We start from the raw sequence: 27,471 nt of genomic DNA, 5'->3' as shown, positions 1-27,471 counted from the left end.
TAAATTTTTGTTTTGTTTTTGTTTTTGTTTTTTTTTTTTTTTTTTTTTTTTTTTTTTTTTTTTTTTTTTTCGTTTTGATTTTGTTGTTAGGGTTTCAATTTCTAATGGAATTTGTATTTCATCGTGAGCTTGAATTTTTCTTGTTGGGTTGCCTTATTTGCAAAGTCAGTAACAAAGGTAAATAGTCAGATTCAAATTTTTTTTCTCATATTTTCTCGGGAAACAAACAAAAATTATTTGAATAATCTGTTTGTAATTTTGTTAATTTAAAAAGGTTAAATTATGAAATTGGTTTGATCAATAATTTATCTACTCTACTCTCCCTCCAAATCTCTCCAATTTGGGGGAACTAAAAATGGGGGGTTAGAGATAGTTGAAACCCCTCCAAATCCCTCCCCCTCCTTCCTTAAAAAAACTTCCAAACAAGGTAATTAGATTACTCTCCCTCCCTTTACTATACTCCCCCTCCATTTTTAAACTCCCAAACAGGCCATAAACGTGGCAAACTGGTAATCAAATACCACTCAAACACACCTAACTTAATACTATCGTGCACTGAAAAATTAAAAGAATCCAAACTAATAAAAAATAAGCAATGACTTTGAGGTTATGTTCAAGCCACGTCAAAAATCTCTACCTTGACCCTTGAATTTGTTCGAGCCTCACAAACAAAACTTCTATGTGCACTTTCACCAAAGCCCTTGAGGGTGAACTCAAATTGCAAACACCAATCAAACTCAAGTAGTACTTGAACTTGTGCAAAGGAGTTGATTTAGTCATCATGCATCTCAATTGGATTACCTACATTCTTAATCTTCTGAAAAAGGATATCTCTCTAATCAACAATTTCTTGAGCAAAGTAACAAAGAACATTAATTTTCCTAGTTTGAGAGTGATAGAACTGGTTTTACTCCAGATGTATATCACTCTGACTATCATATAAATGACACAAATGTGCTCTTGATGAAACCCATGCAGTGTAGTCGATACCGTACCGGTACATATACCAATATCGAAACGTCAATATTTTGTACCGGTTTAATTATCGACCGTATCGGCCCTGTACTGGCTATACCGGCCAATTTCGGACAATACCAACTGATAACGGGAGTACCAATTGGTACTGAAAAAAAGCTTTATTTTATTTTTTATTTTTTTAGTTTTGTAGTATTATTCATTTTCTTAGTATGCAATGAACAATTAAGTTTTCTATTTTTTATATTGTGTTTTTTTTTTTTTTTTTTTTTTTTTTTTGGAATTGAGGTAATGTTTTATAGTAAAATTTTATATTTATTATAATACACACACACACACACACACACACATATATATATATATATATATATATATATATATTAATTTATTTATAAATATAAAAAAATAATGGTAAACCTAAAACAGTACACCGATATTTACCGGTCCCAAAATATATCGTTCCACTAGTTAAATCGGTACAGCCTCCGGTATGAGATTGACTCCCTTGATCCCAAGTCTTCAATTAAACCATGTAGAAAAGTAGCATCCTTAATGCTTTCTATCACATCCATGTATTTGGCCTACTCGTTGATAATGCAATAATGAATTGTAGTGCTAATGTCCTACTCACTATTGCTTCATGAAAAACGCTGATCTAGATCACCATGAATATATAGTCTATACGTATTGACAAGTCAAAGTAAGTGTATTCCGACGTATTCATCTCTCTCAAAATTCAAACCTAAATCTACACTTTCCAAATGTGTCTGAAGATCCATTCAGCAACTTGCCAATGATAATCTCTCTTCAAATAATTAATGCATAGAATGAATAATCATACTGATAGTCAATGAAATCTTAGGCCAATTACATACAATTGCATTCATAAATCTACCAAAAAAATCTTGCATAGGATACATGTGCCATCTATTAGCTCTCCTTATTAGTGCACAGGGATAATAAAGTGCCGACATTAAATCCTTTGCCCTCATAAATTTTATAACATGAACCTTAAAAAGATGTATCATTGATTATAAAAAGTAAGTAAAAAATGCATTTAATAGGTTATTGACTTCTACAAATCATATTAATTGTCATATCAATTTGTAAAGGCTTTGAAGTAAATTTATAGTATTTCTAACATTTTCCTCTCTCAATTATTTCTTATGAATAGTGACACATATTTGAAAACGTATGTTTTTTAAAAAATTATCCCCTAACAATATTCAATTCTTTGGGATTTTTAAAAGTAGAGGAAAAATGTAAATTAAATTTTTTTTTTCTATATCTGATGAGGAGACAGTATTACATGCTCTATGGGGTTGTGGGGTTGCACAAGATGTCTGGTCAGGGAGTGTTGTTTGTTTCCAAAAATGTGGGACGGTATTTCATGATTTTAGGCATCTGGTAGAGGAGTTAATGGTGAAGAAAACAGCAGAAGAAGTTGATCTTTTTTGGGTTATATGTTGGCAGATTTGGCAACAAAGAAATGCTATATCACGTGGGGGTGTCCTTCATCATCCTTCTCGGTTAAACCAGCGTGCGATGGACTATCTTAAAGAGTACTATGATGCTATGGACCATCTTGTTGTAACCGGGTCCAGCCCAGGTGTAGTCACTCAGGCATGGCAGCCTCCGCCGTGTTTGCAATACAAATTGAACTTTGATGGGGCTGTATTTGAAGGTGGCGATGGTTCGGGTTATGGAGTAGTTATCCGTAATGATAAAGGACAAGTGATGGTGGCTATTTCGGCAAAGGGAGGAGCTGTTAGTGACAGTGAAGAGGTGGAGGCATTAGCGTGTCACAAGGCCCTTGAGGTGCAGTAGATACTGGCTTTACGAACCTGATTATTGAGGGAGATAATGCTGCTGTGATGAAGACTATTGCTCAGGTTTAGCAGGAGACTTATTCTCGGCTTGGTCTGATCTATAAGGATATTTGGTGTCTGTTAGCTGGTCTTAACTCAGTAATGGTGAGCTGTGTGCGACGTAGTGCAAATAACGTGGCTCACGTTTTGGCTAAATATGCTAGACTAGTAGCAAATGAGCTTGTTTGGATGGAGAAAGATCCTCCACCAGCTGCTGAAGCCTTGTACCTAGATTCTAATTTGAGTTAATAAATGATATTGAGGCCCCTTTCAAAAAAAAAAAAATTCTATATCTCCAAAATAAAAATATATATCAATTTTGTCCCAAAATTTGGGGGCCTTAGAGTCTGGGCCTGACTAAAGCGAGGGACCAAAACACTTTATAGCACATTAATCAAAAAAAAAAAAAAAAATTTGAGTCAAATTAATAATAATGCCCTTCACTCTATTTCATGCAACCTCTTTTCTAAAATTAATTGATTTAGATACAGATACATTTAAAGTTTTCTAAACCATTATTATAACAAAATGTATGATCTTTAATTTATTTCACACTAAAACAATCATTTAAAATGTTTAAATAGTAGTATTAATTATGATTAGCATAATTTAAAAGATAATTATGTTTGATTGAATCAAAGAGAATATAGTTGTCATGAATTATATAAAATTGTTTTGATGAAAGAATTTTTTTAAATATATTTCATTCGCATTTGAGCTTGACCTACTCATCCAGAGCTTGTCCTGGTATTGGTACTGTATATGAGCTTGACCTGGTATTGTTACTGCATATTGGGCCCATCCACTTATAGATTGAGGTATTGTTACTATATATTGGACGTTTTAATCAATTTAATGTAATTATATATGATTTTTGCTCGTCTTTGTTTTACACGGTAAATTTTAAACTTAATATATATCATTGCATGGTTTCGAATTTAGAGCTTCTACATCTTTAAAATTAGCATCATTTCTATTATTATACATCAACCATAATATGACACCGTAAGTAACAGTACTGAAATATTGGATAAGAGAAGGAAGTAATTGATTGAAGTGTAAGATCGGCAAAGACTAACTTCGCTAAGCTTATCCTAAAAACAATATGTAATCTTAAATCAGGGAATCCCACCTTAATTCACGAGCAAACCAGACCTGCACTTTCAAACCTTTTGTCCCAGTAGTCCAATTTTACGACTCAATGGGACCCAACTATGTCTATAACATTTATGAATTATAAATGACACGCCATACCCTCGTTGGACTTCTTTTTCAATTTAGGTGCTGAATCACAATGAACGACGTTAATTTCGACACCTGTTACAGCCAATATGGCTTAAATCAACTATAAAAATGGTGCCCATTTCTTCTTATTTTGCACCATCGACGTCCATCAGAAATGTCTTCCTTATACTGGCCACTGTTGTTCCTCGGAATTGTGGTTCTCACTAGTCCAGCTTTTGCTGAATTCCGCAAGCCACTAGCTCCTCTTTACAAGCCACCTACACCTGTTCACACGCCTCCTAAAGTAGAGAAGCCAAAACCACCAATTCTACCTCCTAGAATAGTGAGACCACCACCACCAAAGGTCAAGCCACTTCCTCCTATAGTAGTGAGACCACCACCACTGCACAAGCCACCACCTCCATATGGACACTACCCAGGACACCCTCCATTGGAAAATGAGGAAATCCCTTACAAGCCGCCCCAAAAAGTGACACCTCCTCCGAGTCCGAAACCATATAAGAAGCCACCTCCCCCACACTACAAGCCACCGCACAAGCCCCCATCACCGTTCTAAGTTATTTTATATCAAAAGAGTTTATGTATTGTATGATAGAAATAAGGGCAGTTTCCAGCTCATGTTATACATCCAGAGCGAATTAATGGAGTACTACTAGTTCTAGCTAGTGAGAAAAGCCCATGCCGTTTCTCGGACTTTGACACTAGTTTATCCTTCTTAATTCCTCTAATGTAATGCAGTACTGTTAAGCATCACCAGAAATAATGTTTTATTATATATTATAATATACATAATATATATATATATATATATATATATATATTTCTGTCTTTTTAATACTTGTCATTATTGCTTATTGCCAAACTGCACTAATCTCAAATCACAAGGATGTTCAGAGGCGTGGGACCAGCTCCCCTCCAATTTTGAAGTCTCCGTTTCCTCCCATTTTAAAACGGACGAAGGACACGTGGCAAAAATAAAATCCAAAGGTTACAAAGATGCCACGACAAATACAATATTTTTCTCCCCTAAGAAGTCTGACCGCCCTCTTTCTTTTTCTCCCCAACAAGCCTTTCCTCTCTTCTTTGCCCTTCTTTTCTTCTCCATCACCACCGCGACCTGAGCATCATAAGCACCGAAATCAAAGCTTAAAGGAAAAGAAGGGTAAAGCAAGACAATGGATTAGGAAAATAAAAAGAGCAAAAAGATCTTTTTAATATAAATAATACCCACTGCCAATGTTACCACAAAATCAATCATGACATTAACAACTAATTGAAAAGAACAATTCAAAAGTTTTTACAAAATCAAAAATTTCCACAACCAGAAAAGATATAAGAAATGCAATTTGATTATAGAGAATAAATTATTAAAAAAATAACCCAAAATGGACAAGATGTGAGTCTGTGCTTGGGATATTTATATTATTCTTGGCATGTTAGACAAGGACTTGAGTGGTGTGCTTAGCCGTAATGCCATTGGCTTCCGTTCAAGAGAAGGTGGAGTTTAAGACAACAATGGCAAACTACACACCTACCTCCCTCTCACAGTATAGCTTGCTTGGCTTCCTATAAGGTCACAAAGATCTTTTGCTCTTTTTAATTTGCTAATCCACTATCTTGTTTTACCCTTCTTCTCTGGCAAGCTCTGATTTCGATACCTATGATGCTCAAGCGGTGGTGGTGATGGATAAGAAGAGAAAGGCAAATAAGAGAGGAAAGGCTTGTCGGGGAGAAAGACAAAGAGGGTGGTCAGACTTCTTAGGTGAGAAAAAAGTTGTATTTGTCATGGCATTTTTGTAACCTTTGGATTTTATTTTTGCCACGTGTCCTTCATCAGTTTTAAAATGGGAGAGAATGGGAGACTTCAAGACTGTAGGGGAGTTGGATCCAGAGGCGTGCATGCTCATTAATAAATAAATAAATAAAAATTCCAAATTTTTTTTTCTTTTGCCTGAACAATAACCATTCATTTAGTATTAATAAACTGTCAACAAAGACAAATACTTAAAATCATTATTTCTTATTGCAGTTATTTACAAAAAATTAAACTTGGTATTTTTAAAAATAAAATCAAAATTGATAGACCCGACATAACTCCCTCTGGCAACCTCCTCATCCAAAAGAGGGGCAAGTGGACAAAGGAACCATCACACCAGTCTCCGTCCTTAGCCATATCTATTGGACGAAGGAAAAGCCATTAATTCACAAATAATGGCAAGGCGTTATAAAGCAGCAATAAGTCTCCTTATCGTTGGAGAGACGAAGATCCTCTCATTTACACCTCACAGAGGCGTTACAAATACCACATTGAAGCCACCATTAAAAAACCTCCAACAGTTAGGAGAAGGAAGCAAGTGTATATATACAAGCACCTCAGGACCTAAGGAGGTACTTAATTCTAATCCAGAAACTTTGATGCTTTGCCCTGGCCATTCACACAGTGGGGGATTGACAACATGGGACCTCTGCCACAAGGAAAGAAGCAAGTGAAGTTCTTACTCATCACCATAGACTACTTCACGAAGAGGGTAGAGGTAGAAGTGCTAGCCATGATTACAGAAGCAAAGGTACGAAATTTTATGTGGAAAAACATTGTATGCAGGTTCAGGATATCCCAAACGATCATCTCGAATAATGGTCCTCAGTTTGACAGCTAGGGATTTCGGTCATTCTACTCAAGCCTTGGCATTAAAAACAAATACTCCTCCCCAAGACATCCCCAAGCCAATGAACAGACTAAGGTAACAAATCGAACATTGCTAAAAATCATCAAGGCCCGATTAGTGGGGGCAAAGGGAGCATGGCCTAAGGAGTTACCAAGCGTCTTATGGGCTTATAGAACCACAGTAAGAACCCCTTCAGGAGAGACACCTTTCAACCTCACATATGGCACTAAAGTAGTCATCCTTGTTGAAATAGGGCTTACCAGTCTCAGGAAGGAGTTCTTCGACGAACACAGCAATGACGACTAATTGAAGTTGAACCTTGATTGTTTGGACAAATTCAGAGACCAAGCTTCTCAAAGAATGGCCAAGTACCAACAGAAGATAGCCGAGTACTACAACTAGAAAGTGAAGCTTAAAAGATTCGACATCAGAGACCTCGTCTTATGAAGAGTGATGCCTACGACGAAGGATCCAACATAAGGCAAGTTAGGAAGGACCAGACAGAGTCGTCCACTACTCTTGACGAGGAAGTTATCACCTGGAAGATCTAGACGAGAACAAATTACCTTATCCTTGAACATCGAACATCTAAAGAGGTATTACAAGAACTGCAGCCCATTTGTAACCAATCAGTGATGTCTTATGATTTTTAAGGTGGATTAATAAACATACCATTCAGTGTTTTGCATATTCTACCTATCTTTTTCTTCACATCTGAACTAAACTACTGACTAGACGCGAACTGTCCAACCAACTGTCCAACCAAGTTGAAACAATAAGATTTCTTAAGTGGATGTACATCGTTTTAACCTGAAAGACGATAAGATTCCTTTAAAGGATGTACATTGTCCCATTAAAAGATGATAAGATTCCTTAAGAGGATGTAAATCGTCCCAATAAAAGTCAAGACGATGAAATTCCTCGAAGGAATGTAAGTCGTCCAGCTAAAAACTAAGGTGACGAGATTTCAAAGACGAAGGAAGGTCGTCCACCAAGTTAAAAAGAAAAAAATTCATAAGTGGGCAAAAAAAATTTCTAAGTCCCTAAATGGGTGAAAAACATGCCCCAACAAAGCAAAGACAATGAAGCACAAGTTATGGCAAAACAAGAAGTATTCACAAGCAACATAAACACAAGGGAAATAAGTGCATATGTATATAAAAGAGTTGTAGATTGTTCAAAAGCCTTAAAACAGGCAGGGCACCCAAAAAAAAAAAAAAAAGGTAATAAAACAGAGGAACTAAACCTCAGGAGCATAAGTTCCTCCCTTTTCAGGCACTGGAAGATCCTCGCCAGCAGATGCAGCAGCTTGAGTAGCCTACACCACCTCATCTACCTCTATCTCTTTGTCAATTGCTTTAAAGTCCAAATCCTCCAAGTTTGTCTCTGGACTATGCTTCACCAAATATCTTCTTAGCAGCTCAAATCCCTTGAAATACCAGTCGAACAAAATGGCGTTGTACTCCTCCATGAGCTAAAAAGCATGGATGGCCTTGGCCATGGCACTCTTCATCTTCTGGTTGGCCGTCGCCAGTTGCTCGTCCCTCTACTTCACCAACAGCTTCTCAGCATTCAACTCCTCAGATAAAGCTTTTATTTTCTCCTTGGACTAGTTATTGATGTCCATCGCTGTCATTAAATCTTTTCTCAAACCCAAAGCTTCAACCTCCAACGCCTTCGCCTTGGAAATGGCCATCATGGCCTTCTTTTCATTCACCAAGTACGGGAGGTAATGTGCATCGTCTCCCCCAACACCTGGCAACCAAAATCACACAATGAGAAATTGATATAATTCATTCTTATGGACAAAGGAAAAAAGGAAATGAAAGAAAATTACCTGAATGAGCTTATGTATGTGGCGGCTCACCATCTCATGGGAAGGTACGCCTGAGATTTCCTTCAGTTCCTCGGGTATCACAACTTCATTAGCCCGAGCCAAGGCTATCAGCATCTGCCCAGACATTGGTTCCTACATTCTCCTTACCTTTATCTCCCGTTTTGTGCTTTTTTGCACGAGGAGTAATCTCCTCAACAAAAAGGGCCGGGGAAGCAACCAGTCCTTCATCCAAGGTAGGGGTGGACAAACCCTTCTTCGTTACCTCTTTTTCTTTCTCCTTCTCAATGACCCTCAACCTCCGCTAACCAATGCTAGAGAAGGGCTCATTCTTCTTTGCCTTGATTCGAGCATAAAACTCCTAATTAAATTTAGTTGTTATCTTTCAAACCTGCTCTCCAACTCTTGACGCTCTTTAACTGCAAAACAGAAAATACACAAGGTCAGAAGGGACGATCAAAGTAAGTAATAAATTAAAGAAAATATGTGAGGCGAATGCACCAAGTTGAGGGGTCTCCCACCGATGTAGTAGCCTAGGGATATCCCCCTAGAAGTCGTTAGAAAGGGTCTCCTAACTGTCACCTGACACAAAGAAATACTAAGACTTCCAATAACGGAAGGACGAAGGTAGGTAGATGATGAGCCGAGGCCTTCTATCCCAAGGCACGAGCTCATACTACCCAAACTCTTTGGACTCTTTCAGACAATAAAGGTGGACGAACTCATTTAATGTGATCATATCCCCATCAGCTATGATCGTCCAGGTCACCACAAAGCTTATGACGATTCTCCACGAATTCGGCATAAGCTGTCCTGGAGCTATATTCAGGTAATGAAGGAGTTCCATTATAAACGGGTGGACAAGAAACCTAAGGCCACACAAGAACACAGCCTCTTAGAAACAAACCTCATCATGGGCAAAAACACAAGACTTCTCGCCTTTCCTAGAAAGACAAACCCTGGTCTCCTCAGGAAACTGGAACCTATCCCTGAATCTAATAAAGGTATCCTTCTTCAGGGAGCACTCTTTCTTAAGGGCATGGAAAGATCGGGGTGGGGCAGAAATGGAAGGCAGGGAAAACGAAGGTACAGAAGCAGCTATATCTGTCTCAACCCCATTCGTGCCATCACTAGATGACAGATCGGTTTCTAAATCACTCGATCTGTCCTCAAAACCCATATTTTCCCTCCTTAAAGCTTCTCGCATAGACCCAAACCAATCCAAAGATTTGCACAACAATGGGTATAGATCACCCAGCACTAGACCTAGGCTACTGTCATCTAGAACGAAATCCTTAACTTGTGGGCAATGTCCCCTAAAAGAACCTATAAACGCACCCAAATGAGCAAAAAAGAAGGCAACGGAGGGGGAAGTGCGCCTAATATCAGAATAATCCACCATCAAGCATAGAGAAAAAGGAAAAACAAAACTCTAAAAAAGAAAGGGAGCAAAAAGAAAGGGAAGAAATAAAACTCTAAAAGGAAAAAGGAGCAGGAAGAAAGGGGTGTACCTGAGAAAAAGGAGAAACTGAGAAATCAAAGAGTAAGCACAGAAAGAAAGTGAAGAAATGAGAAGAGGAAGATAAAGGGTTTAAAAAGGTTGCCTCAAAAAACGTAGGAAAAGCTGAAGGGTCTCATTGGAACCGAGACCCCTCAGTTGACTTGAGCATGACACATGGCCACGTCGCACACCACGTTGCCACTAAGCAATAAATGCAAAGGGGTGGAACCCCAAGTGCCATAACTGCCAAAAAAAAAAAAACTCAAACTCTTTATATTCCTATGGTTGTCCTCAAACTAAAAAACCTCGAAATAGGGGGCAGCTGATGGACCCAACAAAACTCCCTCAGGTAACCTCCTTGTCCAGAAGAGGGGCCAATGGACGAAGGAACCATCACACCAATCACCATCCTTAGCCATATCCACTGGACGAAGGAAAAGCCATTAATTCACAAATAATGGCAAGGCGTTATACAGCAGTAATAAGTCTCATTATCGTTGGAGAGATGAAGATCCTCTCATTAACACCTCACGGAGGCGTTACAGATACCACATTGAAGCCACCATTAAAACACCTCCAATGGCTAGAAGAAGGAAGCTGGTGTATATATACAAGCACCTCAAGACCTAAGGAGGTATTAAATTCTAATCCAGAAACTCTGATACTTTGGTATTCAACCCTCTCTTTTCTCTCTCAATTATCTGATTTTACCATCGGAGACTCTGTGGTAGGCACCACACTGGTGTTCCTTCCTTTTTCCTTTATTCATTCCTTCTTGCAAGTCTTTGGACGATCTTGGTCGGTTCTATTGTTGGACGATCATTGACGATTTCAGCATCATCAAAAATCATTTGTGGTTGAATACAAACTAATTATCGTAGTAATGTCGATCCATTTCTATAAATAATATCATAGCGTCCATAAAAAATTTAAAAAAAAAAAAAAAAAAAAAAAAAAAAAAAAAAACTCATATTTCAGTTTTGATGATATTTATAATTGAAAATACTTGGTTAGTAATTTCTCACTCTCTCTTTTCTTAGTTAGGTTTCGCCGCTTAGGATTTTTTTGTGTCTTTGATGTTTGCATATGTTGCTAGGTAAGGGAATTTTTTTTTTTTTTTTTTTTTCAAAAGGCTGAATTGTTTGTTTTGGATAAAATTGGTTGATTGAATTTTTTTTTTTTAATTTTTTGCTTTACTATTGATTTTTGCTGTTGTACTAATATTTTTCGATTTTTCAATATTGTTTTAGATTTTAGAAATTTAAATTATGTTAAGGCCTTTAAAAAGATTAATTAATGATATTATTAAAAGCTCATGTTTGACACTAGTTTTCCTCTTTAATTCCTCTAATGTGAAGCAGTACTGTAAGTGGGACCAGCAGCATTGTTTTATTATTATTATTTTTTTTTGGGAGGAAATTATTATTATTATTATTATTATTATTTAAAGAAATTTATATTATATTTTAGATATCTTTCTTTTTAATTCATTCTTGCTTGCTAAACTGCCTCTAATCTCAAGAACATTCACTGTTTAAGGAGTGAATAAGTACGTGGCCGTATGCATGCTCATCTAGGTACCTGTATAATTTAGGTTTAGAAGATATATACTTTCGAGTTTCGAGGATGTAAAAAAATACTTAGAAACTATGCGTTGTGATATACTTTGTCCGGTGGTTGAGCAAAGCCAATTAAAAAGGGAAATTGTTGTTTCTCATTCTTTGATAACACATAATGTCCAAAATTTTATGTAAGATGTACACATTTTTTTTTTTAGAATGCCCACCTTTAACGCAAACACAATATTTACATAGAGATTATAATTGAAGAGACTATAGGATAATCAAAATCCATTGAAGAATGCTTAAGGTACTAATAAGTCTCCGGCCACACAAGTTTGGCTCTAAGTGAACCTTGTCACTATAAAAAATTTGGATTTAAGCCGTGTTTGTAAAACTCCGCAAAAAACTAATAAAACGTTGCTATAGAAATTAACAAATCAAAATGAAAAAAAAAAAAAAATCAAATAAATACATATCTAATTAATAGTTAATAAATATAATAACATCTTAAGTGAATTAATTATATTATCAATTTGAAAAGAGATGTTAGATAATTTGAATACAAAAATTTAATTAGTAATTTTGCATCTAAACAAGCAAAAAGACTACAAAAATGGAACTGGCCTTGGGCATCCGCAAATAGAAAAATGGATATATGGTACAAATTTCAGGGGATAAAGTCTAAATTCTGAAATTTTATGGTGTAAAATCCAATCATCCTAAACTTTAGGGGTGTAATCTGCAATTTACTCTTTATTTTATAAATACTTAGGTAGCAAGTTAGATTTGTGAATATGATAAAAGCTGTTACATACACTTTACCAAGCCCATATGAAAAACCTCCAAAAGATAAAATGAGCAGAAGCCACCAAAAGGGCACATTTCCTAACAAACCCCTTCAGTAGACAATGTTAGGGGTGGCAAATGGGCGAGTTGGGTCATAAATGGATTGGGTGTTTAATTACCAATTTATCTATTTATAACCCATTTATATATAAATTAATTATCCATTACCAACCCAACTCATTTAATTAATAACCCACCCATTTAACCCAATATGACCCAAATACCTCTAAAATTATTTGAATACCCTCTTGACCTCCAAAATTACGAAAATACCTCCAAAATCGCTAAAACGAGCAAAATACCCCCCAAAACATCCAAACTGTCTAAAATATCCCCAAAACCTAAAAATTACCAAAACCCAAAAAATGACCAAAATACCCCAAAAACTTGAAATGACCAAAATACCCCCAAAACCTAAAAATTACCAAAATACCCCCAAAACGAAAAAATGACCAAAATACCCCCTGAAACCTAAAAAATTACCAAAACACCCCCAAATTCCAAAAAACCCCTGAAACCCAAAAAATGACCAAAATACCCAAAAACGAAAAATTACAAAAATACCCCTAAAACATAAAAATAACCAAAATACCCCCCCCCCCAAAAGCCTAAAAATGACCAAAATATCCCTAAAACCCAAAAAATGACCAAAATATCCCCCAAAACCCAAAGAATGACCAAAATACCCTCGAAACCCGAAAAATGACCAAAATACCCCTGAAACCCAAAAAATGACCAAAATATCCCCAAAACCCAAAAAATTACCAAAACACGCCCGAAATCCAAAAAATGACCAACATACCCCCGAAACCCACAAAATTACTAAAATACCCTAAAACCTAAAAATTACCAAAATACTTCTGAACCCTAGAAATTACCAAAAATAACTAAAAAATATAAAATTTATTGCAATAACCCTAAAACCTAAAAGATGACAGAAATGCCCTCGTAACCTAAAAAATTACTGAAATATTCTTTGAATCTAAAACATGATCAAAATAACCCTGAAGCCTAAAAAATTACCAAAATTCCCTTGAAACCTAAAAAATTACTGAAATTCCCTCGAAACCTATAAAATGATTGAAATACTCTTAAAACCTTTAATTTGTCAAAAATATCCTCAAAACATTCAAAATACTGTAAACCTCTATTTTGGTAATTTTAGATGTTTCAGGTGTATTTTGGCCATCCTACATGTTTAGGGGCATTTTGGTCATAATTTAGGTTTCAGGGGCTTTTATTGATCATTTTTTTTTTAAGGTTTTGGGGTTATTTTGGTCATTTTTTAGGTTTTGGGGTATCATTTTTTAGGTTTTAGGGTATTTTGGTAATTGTTAGCTTTCAAGGGTATTTTAGTCATTTTTTAGGTTTTGGAGGTATTTCGGTCATTTTTTAGGTTTAGGGGTATTTTGGTAATTTTTTAGGTTTAGGATGTATTTTGGTAATTTTTAGGTTTTGAGGTATTTCGGTAATTTTTTTAGGTTTTGGGGGTATTTTGTTCATTTTATAGGTTTTGGGAGGGTATTTTGGTCATTTTTTAAGGTTTCAGGGGGTATTTTAGTCATTTTTTAGGTTTTAGGGTATTTCGGTCATTTTTTAAGTTTATGGGGTATTTTTGTAATTTTATGGATTTTGGGGATATTTTGGTAATTTTTAGGTTACAGGGTAATTTGGTAGTTTTTATAGGTTTCATGGGTATTTTAGTCATTTTATAGGTTTCAAAGGTATTTTGGTTATTTTTTAGGTTTCGGTGATATTTTTGGTAATTTTAAGGTTTATGAGGTATTTCAATCATTTTTAAGGTTTAGGGAGTATTTCGGTCATTTTTTTGGTTTAGGGGGTATTTTGGTAATTTTTAGGGTTTTGAGGATATTTGGACATTTTAGAGTTTTGAGGGGTATTTTGCTCATTTTAGAGATTTTGGACATTTAGTGGGTTTTGGGGGTATTTTGGACATTTTGTGGGTTTCGGGGGTACTTTGATCATTTTTGGGTTTTAAGGGGGGTATTTTGGTCATTTTGTGGGTTTTTGGGTATTTTGGTCATTTTTAGGTTTCAGGGATATTTTGGTCATTTTTTGGGTTTTGGGGGCATTTTTTGTAATTTTTAGGTTTCGGGAGTATTTTGGTCATTTTTTGGGTTTTAGGGGTATTTTGGTCATTTTTAGGTTTTGGGGATATTTTGGTAATTATAAAGTTTTGAGGGGTATTTTACTCATTTTATAGGTTTCAGGGTATTTTGGTCATTCTCTAGAAATTTAGATTTTATGTTGTTTATTTAAATTTTAGAAGGGTTTTAGTGGGTATTAGTGGGTTTATCGATTAAGACCCATATAATTAAATAACCTAATGGGTCTTTATCCATTTAACCCAAATATTCAAATGGGTTGGGATAAGACTTATCCAAATTAGGTGGGTAATTGGTGGATTTATGGATATGGATAAAAATTGCCACCTCTCACGATGCCAAAGACATATATGATATCCTCATATCCCATTGAAAAATTTTCAATTAAAAAAAAAATATCAAAAGCTGACAATATACTATAACTAAATAAATCATGAAAATCTTAAAGTATTATAATATTTAATATAATCAAATCAATAGATGCTATACATGTAATGTGTAATATAAGAAAATTTAAGTATTTTTTTTCTTTTTTAATTTCTTTTTTAACTTTATCAAAGAATCAAATGATTGGATCTTGATTGAATACCCACACAAACGATAAATTATTTATATTAGTAAATTTCATTGGAAATTTAAGAATAATCAAATTAATAAACCACAACATTTACATAAGGTAAGAAGTATGGTTTTATGAGACAATCTAGTGAAACATCTCTCTCATAACATGTGTGGGTCTATGAGATTATCTTATGAAAAATATACTCTCGAATTCTATTTCAAAAAGGATAAAGGAAGTGGAGCACCCTTATAAAAAGTGGCTAACTATACATTGAAGACTTAGTAATTTTAGATATATAAAACAATTTCACAAGCTGTAAACAATTGGATGAAATGAAAAGTTAGGATATGTATATAACATTATTCTCATATAAGACCACTAGCTATTTACATTTCTTTTATTATAAACTAATCACAACATATCAGTTATCACCTCAAAATTTTTTTTTAAATTGTGAATTTTTTTTTTGGTGTCATTGGACTTATTTTAGGTCTTAGGCAACTAGAGCCAAAATGATAAATGGACTTCTAATATCATCATTATGACAAATTTTTAGTGGGGAGAAACCTTATGGGAAAAAAAATCAAGGATAAAGACTAGTCACCCGAAGGCCCAATACCTTGTACAAATCGGGATAGCACGTGAAAGACATCAATGAGTGTCATAATTCGCAATGACAAAGGGTATTCCCTCGAAGGCCCATTAGCCATTACAAATTGGGTATCCAATACATCCCAAATAGTTAACAAAAAAAAAATAAAAAATAAATAAATAAAAAGAGAGAAAGTATCTTAATTAAAGTAAAGTCTAACGCATGAGGCCATATCAGCGGAAACATAATCATTTTTCCTGAAGCAGCGCTGTTTCTCACTTTCTCTTCCCCGCTAGAGGCTCATTTTCTAATAGTATCTTAATTAAAGTAACTTTAAATTTATTTATTTATTTTAAAGAGAAAGTAACTTTAATTTTAAGAGTGTCTCTTACACTCTAACGTCATTGATTTGCTCATCATACTCAAACAGTCCAAAATATACACATTTTTTGTCAAAAAAAGATGGTGGATGACCAAGGACTAGGAGTAATTCAAGAGGACCTTTGTTGTTCAAAGAATGAGATATAACTTGGAAGCCTAATAATCAAACGGACAACAGCTAAAACAAGGTGACCCCATAGACTCATCAAAGGTAAGGAGGATTGACACTTTAAGGCTCTTAACACATTGAGAATGTGCTAATGTTTTCTTTCAACATCAACATTGTGTTAGGGTGTTGCCACACAAGTGAGTTGATGTAAGATGACTTTAGTTTTGAATTTTCTTTTTCTTATCAAGAATTTGGTCCCATTGTCAATCTTAATTGTTTTGATATTGGTGTTGACTTGGGTTTCAACCATATATGTACTGATATTTTGGTGTCAACTATATAGCACCTATGATGCATCGATACGGATACGGGTATTGGTACGATACAGATACAAGTATAGGGATACAACGTTTTTTGAAAAATCTAAGATACAATACTTCGGGGATAAATCAATCAATTAATTATTATTTATTTATTTATTTTAGGTGTATTTAAATATTTTTGTACATAATTTATGATTATAACTATATATCACAAACCCATTTATATATATATATATATATATATATAACAGAGTCAGACCCACAACAATGAGCCACAACAAAACAAACATGAGCCAAAAAAAAAAAAAAAATAGGGAGAGGGAGAGAGGGTAGAGAGGCTAACACAGGCAAAAAAGAGGGAAAAAAAAAAATCCTCTTAGTGATTCCTATTCAGAACAGCGGCAAGTGAGAGGTGAGGGAGAGAGAGTGAGAGTTTAAGAGACTTACCGGCAGCAAGAAGGAGGACGAGCTCTTGCGATCGAGAGTTAGAGCTCAATTCAGCATATGGGCTATTTAGAGCAGAAATCAAGAGTGACTAAGTAAGACTAAGAGGCGAGAGCATAGAAACTAGAAAGGAGAGAGTGAAAGGGTAATCATGTGAAAGGATTAGGGCTTTTAACCTAGATGTGTTGATCAAATGGTCAAGTGTCAAATTAAGATAATTTTTTCTTTCCTTCTCCCATATCAGATTGATATGTGCCGTATCTCAAACGTATCCAAGCCGTATAGAAATAAAAAATTGATTTTTTTTTTTCTTTCAATACTCTCTGAATACGTTTGTCTTGGTATCCTACCCATATTCGTATCGAATACTAATACAATGGTATTTTTGTTGTATCGATGCATCAAGTGATAGCATGGAATTGTTCAATTTATAATTTTATAGCACTTGTCAGCCACATGACCTACAATTCCACAATGTGCTCATACATGCCTATCCTTAGAAGTGTTAGGATTCCCTTACCGTAATTATTGTTGGTGCTAGAGTCCAAAGCATTTAAGATGATAAGTTGTTAATTGTAGATCATTAGTGGCAGGCTCACATCAAAAGAGAACCTATAGTGCATCATAATCAAGATGATGACGTGGCTGGAAATCAAGAGGTGGGCGTAGAAATATATAGGAAAATTCTGGTGACACAACCATTTGCACAACTTTGTGCACAACTCATCCACGTGACAAGTTGTGGTTGGTGAAGGGGTGATCCACCATCACCCCTCCACCAACAACAACTCGCCACGTGGACAAGCTGTGCACAAAGTTATGCAAATGGTTGTGTCACCAGAATTACTCAAATATATATAGCAAGCATATAGGGATCTATGTCCCCTAGTAGGCCCACACATGCACAAAATGTGTGAGGCCGTGGAGCTCAAGGAATCCATCCATGCGTCGCGTAGAGAAAATTTCACGGATTTGAAAATGTGCTTGTGTTTTGAATAGTACGTTTGTTCGTTGGGTTCACAAGTGTGAGCTAGTAGGTATATTGGTGAGTGTTGTGAAATTGTTGTAATTTTGTTTTAGTGAATTTTGTATGTCTTAAGGGGCTCAATACAAAAAGTGGTATATTAGTTAAACAATTTAAAGTCGATAAACACTTTTTAATTAGGTATGGCAATTATTGCTCAACCAACGGGTACCCGACCTGACCCGACCCGACTCGACCCTAATGGATCTGGTTTTATCTGGCTTGAAAAAGAATAGGGTTGGGTTCGGGTTTTTTGGTAAAATCTAGCCTGAACCCAGACCCGGACCCGACCCGATTACATATTTAATTACCAAAAACCCTCTTATATAGAGGCAATGAATATTTTAGCCATTCCTATCATGATTGTTACTTCAGAATTTGCCTTTAGCACTAGTGAGAGATTGTTAAGTCCACACCATAGTAGGCTTCATCCCAAAACTATAGAGGCAATGATGTGTGCCCAAAATTGGTTATAAAGTGAAATCAAATGTTAGTGATTGTATAATTTGTGTTTATAAAATGAAATCAAAATTGTATTTTTATATTTGCTAGTTATAATTTGATGAAGTTTATTCCATTTTTCAATTCATTGTTGTTGTAGGTTCTTCAACTATGCCAGGAAATTGTACACTTCAATCAATTCTTGATGATGGGGAGCCTAATGAAGAGGATAAGAGTTGTGTCATAGTTGTGGAGGATTAGACTTTTGTATTAATTTAGTAGCTTTTTAATTTCTTAGACTTGTTAGATTAACTATTTGGTTTGTAATTATCCTAAACTTTTGGGATTTATTTTGTAGCTATTTAATTTCTTAGACTTGGACTTGTTGGACTTGTGATACTTATTTCTTGGACTTGTTGGATTTATTTTATTTTTATGTTTAGCAGGTGATTTTAGTTATGATTTATTGATTTATGATTAAATGGTTATCTTAGCTAGGTGATTTATTGATTTATGATCTTAGCTATGATTTATTGATTTATAGATTTATAATTAACAGGTGATTTATTAATTTATAATATTAGCTATGATTTATTGATTTATAAATTTATAATTAATAGGTGATTTATTGATTTATGATTAATAGCCTATGATTTGGACTGATTTGGCATTTGTGCCATGTTATATGGGCTTGATTCTGCGCAAAAATGAATTTGGGCTTCAATTCAATCTTTTTTTTTTTGATTGGGCCATGATTTAGGCTACGTATTGGGCCCAAATCTAGAAGGGCTAAATGGGGTCCACGGGCGGATGGGTTTGGTTTTCATTTATTATGTATTTGGCATTTGTACCATGTTATTACAATATTTTTACAAATTGTTGATATGACAAATTTTTTATTGATTTTCATTTAGGCCCACCATTAATATCACTTTTTTATTTACCAATAATTCCTCACCACATCAACTGTAATGTCACAATTTGGTTCCTAAGCCCAAAAGGTAAAAGGGTCTAGGCCCAAAAAGCCCAATACAATCAATTTGTAGAGACTAGCTTAGAAAATTAGGCTTTAATGAGTTGGGTAACAATTATAATGGATCTAGATGACAAGAAAGTAAAGATAGACTGGTTTTATCTAAAGAAAATCGTTCTCGGTACAATCTGAGGAGATCAATTCTTGTATATACTTCTTTTGAATTTGGTTACAGGTATAGTTCTTGTTGCTACAGTGTTTTTCTCTTAATTTTCAATCCTTTTCCCTCAAGATCTTCTTTCTATTTTATACTATCATCTTTCTTTCATCTCCATCCTCCACGTGTAGATTAGATCATTGTTATTGATATTTGTTCCATCCACACCTTCCTGAAGTCTTTTAGAGTAGCTGTAAGATTGAAAATTACTATTCAGGTATCGCTTCGTCATTAATGTGGCCAGAGAGTTTGCTACAGAGTATTCAATGTGATGGTAGCAGCTTTCTCTTAGATATTTCATGGCTTCCCTTTGTCCCGTGCTTTCATGATATGTATCCTTATCAATAGAATCTCTCAGAACGTTACTCTGGACAACAGACCACACTTTTTGACCTCTGCTTTACTTAGCCGAGGAGGCATTTCTCTGCGGCTTGCCTTCCCATACCTTCTCAATCATAGCTTGCTCTAGGAGTTCTGATTATTACTTCTTCACTATTGTTTATCTATCCTTAGACAAGGCCCAAGACCCAAAATATACCCTTGGGCCCTTTATCCCTATATCAACAGTTTGTAAATTTTTTTGTAAAAATGTTTGTAGCTCTAGTATTACTCTTAGCTTTTAACTTCTTCAATTCCAAGAGTTCCAACACTTTCCACAAATATAACTCTAGTTAACGGTTTAGGTATGATCGATATGTCTTGATCAAATATGGGTCAAATTAAATATATTATTATTCCGTTTATCCATATTCAATTTATGATGAGACCGATCAATTTGTTAAAACTAACTTTTTTCACATTTAAATAATTTCAAAAAATTAAACCTACTTTTAAATTCTTCTTTTTAGTCTTTTTTTTTTTTAATGCTACTAATTTTTTTTAAAAGGTTTAAAACTTATATAATAATTTACAAATTCTTAAGTTTGTAGCTTGCTAATTCCACTAATCCAATAACTTCACAAAAAGGCAATTAAATACGCTACTCATATATAAAAATAAAGTAAAGTCAATTAAAAAGAATTATAATATATATATATATATATATATATATATATAGATATAGATATTTAAGAATAAAATATAACATAATAGGTAAATAAAAATAATAAAAAATTAAGAAGAAAAATTTATAATGAATAAATAAATAGAAAAACTACTCAATTTTAGTAGTAGGGCTAACATAAGAAATACTGATATTTGAGAATTGCATATCAATTAACGAGTAATGTCATTAATATTTCATTTTCAATATAGAATATTTAATATAATATTCACATATAAATAAACAATCACAACGAAAAAGTTTACTCCCAAAATTAATTAAGAATTATTTGAAAATTTTTAATGGCCATGACCTGACATGGCTCTACCACTGAATCACTGATCAAAGGTCACTCTCCTAAGTGGGAAAAGAAGAAACATAGGAATTAACATAGTTCATTGGTTATCTCACATATCACTTGGCAACCACATCAGCAACAACATTGTAGATTGGTCAAGTAGTGTCTCATTTATATATTATTATAATCATAATCATCTCTGTTATTTATCTATTAAAATAGAGCATAATAGGCTAATCCATCTCTACAAACTTAAAACAGACTCTAATGTCTACTAACAAATCAACTAATTATATACAAACACGTGTACACTTAGTTACTGAAGCGATACAAAGCTCATGTGTTCTTTTAAACAAAGAGGGTATTAGTTTTGAAATATTTTAATATAAAAAATGTAACATTAGTTAAAAAATGCCACATCACTTTTTTGTTAGTCACATAGATAATAACACTAATAGTAGTTGACAAAAAGACTAATCTAGCTCATTTTTTAAACTTGATGGACTAATTGTACTTACTCAAAACTTAAGGGACCAATTACGCTCGCAGAGTAAACATTAGGGACCTTGATGCACCAAAATAGATTGGTATTGAAATATTCTATTCTAATGAACAAACTAAAACGATCACTAGAATGGAATTGACAACTTTGGTAATGATATATCCTTTGTAGTTCCCTAAATTTGTAGTTCAAACTCTAACTTTTCCTCTCCCACTATGTACCTTTGTTAAAAAGTATATATTTGTGTTCATCCCACAACAGTCACTAAATCAGTATATGTCTAGTCCATATCAATCACTAAATATGTGCATGCCCATATGCCTTCGTCAGAAACTATGAACATTAGCATTAATATCCCTAAAATAGGGTAAAGGAGTAATTTAGGGGAAAAAAAAACACCACACAATAACCTCCCTATCCATTCCCCATTTTAGGATTTTGTTACAATTGCTCTCTAGGAGCAATGTTCATTAATTTTTCTAAATGAATTTTTACTCTCTCTCTCTCTCTCTCTCTCTCTCTCTCATGGCATGTAGATCAATGGTTGTGACGATTGACACTACAATAAAATGTATTTTTAGTGACGAAAATTTTCGTCACTAAAAGTCCAATATTTTTAGTGATGAAATTCGTTTTGTTGCTATAGCTCCATCGCTAAAAGTATTAGCGATGAAAACTTTCAACAAATTTCGTCGCTAAAGATCCGAGTTGTTTAAAAATAAAAACACTTTTAGCGAGAAAATATTTTTGTCACTAAAACTATTTTTAAGAATATTTGGGTACTTATAGCGACGAAACTATTTTCTGAATAATTCAACTATATTTAGTGACAAAAATTTTCATCGCTACAAGTGTTTTTTATAAATTCAGTTTCATTTAGCCAAAAAAAAATTGCGTCACTTAATGTAGCTAAATGTGATGGAAAAATTCGTCACTAAAGCTACTAATTTGATTTCATTTTTTTCTGGTGTTTAACCTGTCATTACATTATTAACTCCTCACACTTGAATAACACATTTATGTCAACTACACATTTATAAGAAAATGATCCATACATTTCAAATGTAAAAATAAAACAAGTATTCTATTCAACCTATCCATACAAATTGTTTCCAACACATACAATAATACAAGATGTTTTATAACATACAATAACATAAAATACTAAGGGCCAAAAGAAGATGACCTCAAACATCTTTAAGTAGTGCCAAAAGAAAATGCCCTAAAAGCCACTAATAAGAAATCTGCACAAATGTAAAAACAATACTACATTAAAATTGTAAAGTAAAAACATTAACTATGTTATAAGAAACATCTCTATTAAATATTTGTGTATATATATATATATATATGTTCGTCCAAGACACAAACTCCAAACTCAATTTGGCTGTCAACCTCACATTGCATGATTCAATTATCACATATTTGCTAGAACTAAATCATTTACTCTATAATTTAATCAAAGTAAACAACAAAAACCCAATTTGGGCATTAATGCATAGAGCAATAGACTACAAAGGCAAATAAAAAATAGCCCCAATTACCAGATCTAACACAATTCAAGAACTTAAACTAAATTCCCACATAAACATCAACATAAAGCAAAATTCAAGCTTTATCACAATGACCCATCAAATCTAAGTTAATCAAAATGACACAAAATCTAAGTCAATTGCCACCAAAAAAAAAAAAAAAAAAAAAAAGTGATCCAAAGGACCACAACACAACTAAAGCATTTTAATACACTACTGCAAGTGATTAAATCAAACCATTATTCAAATTAGCTAAGTAAAACACATGTTGAGGAAAACGTAGGAATTTACAAGCCAACCCACTCAACAAAGGTTTCAAGTAAAATCCACAAAATCTCAACATACTTGTCATACTCTTAGATTCACTACATAACAAGTCCGCTCTTTTGTCAAAATCATTTGGTCCATGAAAAGTTATCTAATTAACTTTAAATTAAGTAGGGATAAGCTCTTATACGTGTTGTATGTACCACAAAAATTTTAGCACAAAATAATTTTGCTATAATTTATTAAAAATCATGTATTGCAGCTGACACAAATTTCTCCTTAATAGATTTAGGTTCCCAAAAGAAAATTGCTATAGTTTTAAAACTAGCCCAAATGCTTTGAGACTTTATTCACATTAAAACTACATGTTAAAGAATATTAAAAACATGGAATGAAACCCTTTATCTCATATAAACAAATACCACAACAACAAATCAAGAAATCAAAACTCATAAATCATAGAGACAAATAATCAAGGAAAATTACCTTGGAATCATGTTGGGAGAAGGCAAAAGTTTTGTAGGGCAGGTTGATAGACAACTATCCCATTGTAAGAAACCAAAAGGCCAAGAGAAAGAAGAGACACTACAAGGCACTTAAACTTTCATGGTTAACACTTCATTACCCATTTGTTTTAAAACAAGTTCATAGCACCCAAACCATCAAAATATCATATACACACCTCTCCACACCACCAAGACCTCTAAATGCTTCAAGTATTGAAAAAAAAAGTAATCAAAAAATATAACTTAATCAAAACCTAAGGCCCTAAAGCCTCACTTTACCATCCTAAGATTAATACCCCTACCCAAATGGGAACCAAGCAAGCATACAAGAAACTTATAGGCTTTAACACAACCAAAACCTTTTATTTCCCTACCACAAACAATGTGCATTTACCAACTTAATACAAAGCATGTTATTACCAAACCATGATAAAATTAGCCAAAGTAAAACACTTGTCAAAGAAAACGCATATGAACTTACAAGATAGACCACATAACAAAAGCTTGTAGTAAATTCCTTGTAGTCTCAACATTCTAATCATACTTTCTGATTAAATTTGTAACAAGTCAGCTCTTTTTAAAAATTCGTTTGGTCCACTTAGTTTTATCCAAAAAGCTTGAAATTAAATAGGGAGAAGCCCTTATATGTCTAGTATGTACCATCAAAAAATTAGTTCAAAAAAAGTTTTCTATAATTTTTTAAAAATCATGTAATGAATTTGACTCAAATTTGTATAAAGTCATAAAAGAAAAATACTATAATTTTAACCCTATGCCAAAAGTTTTGAGACTTGATTAAACCTTAAAGTTACATGTGTTAGTATATATAAACAACTAGGATTGCAACCCATAACCTCATATAACAATCATTACAACACAAGTCAAGAAATTCAATCTCATAACTCATATAGACAATTTATCAAACACTTGGTAAGTAAATTAAAGACACATGCTTATATTACTTCCACAAATTTATAGTTAACACCACAATCATAACCACATATGCCAAAGACATTTCAAAGTGCAAGGAAACCCTTTTCCTAAAATTAACCCAATCTCCCATATAAATAAAAAATTAAATGATTTCCTAAGAAACACAACTCACATAGTTGCCAAACAACAAAATCCATTTCACTCCATTAAATTAAAAACCTCCAATAAGATTTTAAATGTACCAACGAACACAACAAACTACTTCTAAAAAAAAACCCACTTCTAAAACAAAACCCACAACATAAAGATCAATCATAACAATATAGGATAAAAACCCAAAGATATTAGAAGGTGGGTCATGGAGATTTTACCTTAGATTCATGTTAGGAGAAGTCAAACCATGGATAAGAGTTCGATGACTGAAAATCTAGTAGAAGCTAACCAAGAGACCAAGAGGGATGAGAGATTTGGTAGAGAGAGATAGAGGGATGTGTGTGTTTGTGTTTGTATTTGAGTTTGTGTTTGTGTTAGGGAGTGAGTGATAATGAGAAAGGGCGGGCTGAAAATTTTTTAAGTGAGTGGGTGGGAGAAATGAAATTTTATGTAGGAAATGAATTTTTTTTTTTTTTTTGCTGAAATTTAACCCATTTAAGCTGTTCTCTTTAGTGACGAAATTTATTTCGTCACTGTTTCTAATTTTTTTGTTACGAATTATGATTTCGTCACTAAAGCTGCTAGTTTATATGCATTGGACTTTTGGTGACAATTTAGTTTTGTCACTATTGGTTACCTTTGGCTACGAAATGAGTTTCGTCGCTAATACTGTTCAAAGCAACATCTATAGCAATGAAATATTTCATCATTAAAAATCTCAACTTTTAGCGATGAAATATTTCGTCACTATAGATTAATTAAGTTCGTGCCTAGTTTTTCCCTGTTGGCACCCTTATTTCAAATCAACGATAGCGACAAAAATTACTTTTCGTTGCTAAATGTTATAATTTTTTTCATTATTAGCAACGAAATCCATATTTCGTCACTAAATCTATAATTTTAGCAACGAAAAAAAAAAAATATTTCCTCACTAAATTTCATCGCTAAAAATACAGTTTGTTGTAGTGTGACATGAGCAACAACAGCTTGGAGTCTGGCACTGCCAGTGACAGCAGGATTGGACCATTTCTAATATGTGTCTAGGTGTGGGTGTTTTGGGCTTTAATAGGAAAAAAATGAAAGATGTTAGGGGCACCACAACTTGACTCCCTACTAGGGCTTTAAAAATAAGTCCGCGTGGTGTGATGTCGAATGCCGTAAAAGATTTGAGTGTGCTTTCCTCATCACTAATTGGTTTTGAGGTGAAATGGCACAGCTCACGGTCCGACAAATGGTATCAAAGTAGGTTCACTTATTGTGGTTTCATTACCTTAGTGTGATCCTAGACCCGTTTAGATGGATTAATCTCAATCGCTTAATACTCTTCCAAACTTTGATGGGAGCAATTATGCTTTTTGGAAAGTCCGTATGAGGGCATTTCTTTGTTTTGATGATGATAGTGTTTGGAATGTCATTGAGATAGGATGGACTAGGTCGGAGGCCACCAAATCCACTTGCGATAAGGCAGCTCTTGCGGTAGCTAATGCTAATAGCAAGGCCTTAAATGCTATTTTTTGTGGTGTCTCACTTGACAAGTTTCACAGGATTTCCCATGTTACAATTGCCAAGGAGGCATGGCAAATTTTGGAGACTACCTATGAAGGCACCAAAAAGGTGAAGGATACCAAGTTGCAAATGCTCACCATTCACTTCGAGGAGTTGAAGATGAGTGAAGATGAGTCATTCGACTCATTTTATGGAAAGCTAAATGAAGTGGTAATTGGCAAATTCAACTTGGGAGAAAAAACGGAGGACTCCAAGATTGTGAGGAAGATTCTACGATCATTGCTGGAGAGCTTCTGTGCAAAGGTTACTGCCATCAAAGAGAGCTAAGACCTTGATGAGATTAAAATTCAAGAACTCATCGGTTCTTTTCAAACCTATGAGCTATCTCTACCATCACAAAGGAAGAGAAAATCTCTTGCTCTCAAAACAATCAATGAGAGATTGGAAGATTAAGACTCCTCAAATGAGGATGAGGTTGAAAAGGAAGTGGTGTACCTTGCTAAGAACTTTCGCAAGTTCTTAAAGTTCAAGAGGGAAGGGAAGTCTTTTGAGAAGGGCAAATTCTCAAATTTCAAGAAGGACAAGAAAGACTTCAAGAAGAAGGATTCCAAAGATTCTTCTCTATCTCAAGCGGTCACATGCTTTGAGTGCAAAGGGCATGGGCATGTGAAGAAAGAATGGCCCACGTATTTGAAAGCAAAAGGTAAAGTTTTTGCAACAACCCTTAATGACTTGGACGAATCCAATTTGGATTTGGAAGAAAGTTGCGACGGAGAGGGAAAATACTCCGCATTTATGGCTATTGCACCCATGGACTCGTCGGAAGATTTGAGCTTTCTAGTGGAAGAACTCGATGAACATACTAAAGTAGAGTCTATGGGGATTGGGGAAGAATCCGATGATGAAGATGAAAGAGCAAAGAGATTGCAAGAATCCTATAATTCTCTTCTTGAGAAGACTAGAGAGTATGCTAGAGTGGCTAAGGCAGCCATAAAAAAAAATGAAGAAAGCTTAACAAGACTACAAGAGCATACTCATGAGGT

At 34.3% G+C, this 27,471-nt stretch overlaps 1 protein-coding gene across 1 annotated transcript in view; it reads left to right on the top strand.

The window, feature by feature from the left end:
* The first annotated feature begins 4,216 nt into the window (after nt 1–4,216).
* LOC126688677 (proline-rich extensin-like protein EPR1) overlaps nt 4,217–27,471 on the top strand; it is a 38,483-nt gene continuing 15,228 nt past the window's right edge. Inside the window, exon 1 of the mRNA XM_050383452.1 lies at nt 4,217–4,597. Within this exon, the coding sequence (XP_050239409.1) occupies nt 4,243–4,597 (355 nt within the window). The 5' untranslated portion in view covers nt 4,217–4,242. The remainder of the gene's footprint in view (nt 4,598–27,471) is intronic.

Source organism: Quercus robur, chromosome 6, assembly GCF_932294415.1.
Source record: "Quercus robur chromosome 6, dhQueRobu3.1, whole genome shotgun sequence".
In the NCBI taxonomy this organism is placed as follows: Eukaryota; Viridiplantae; Streptophyta; class Magnoliopsida; order Fagales; family Fagaceae; genus Quercus; species Quercus robur.
The sequence above is the reverse complement of the archived record's forward strand: the minus strand, read 5'-3'. Positions and strand labels throughout refer to the sequence as shown.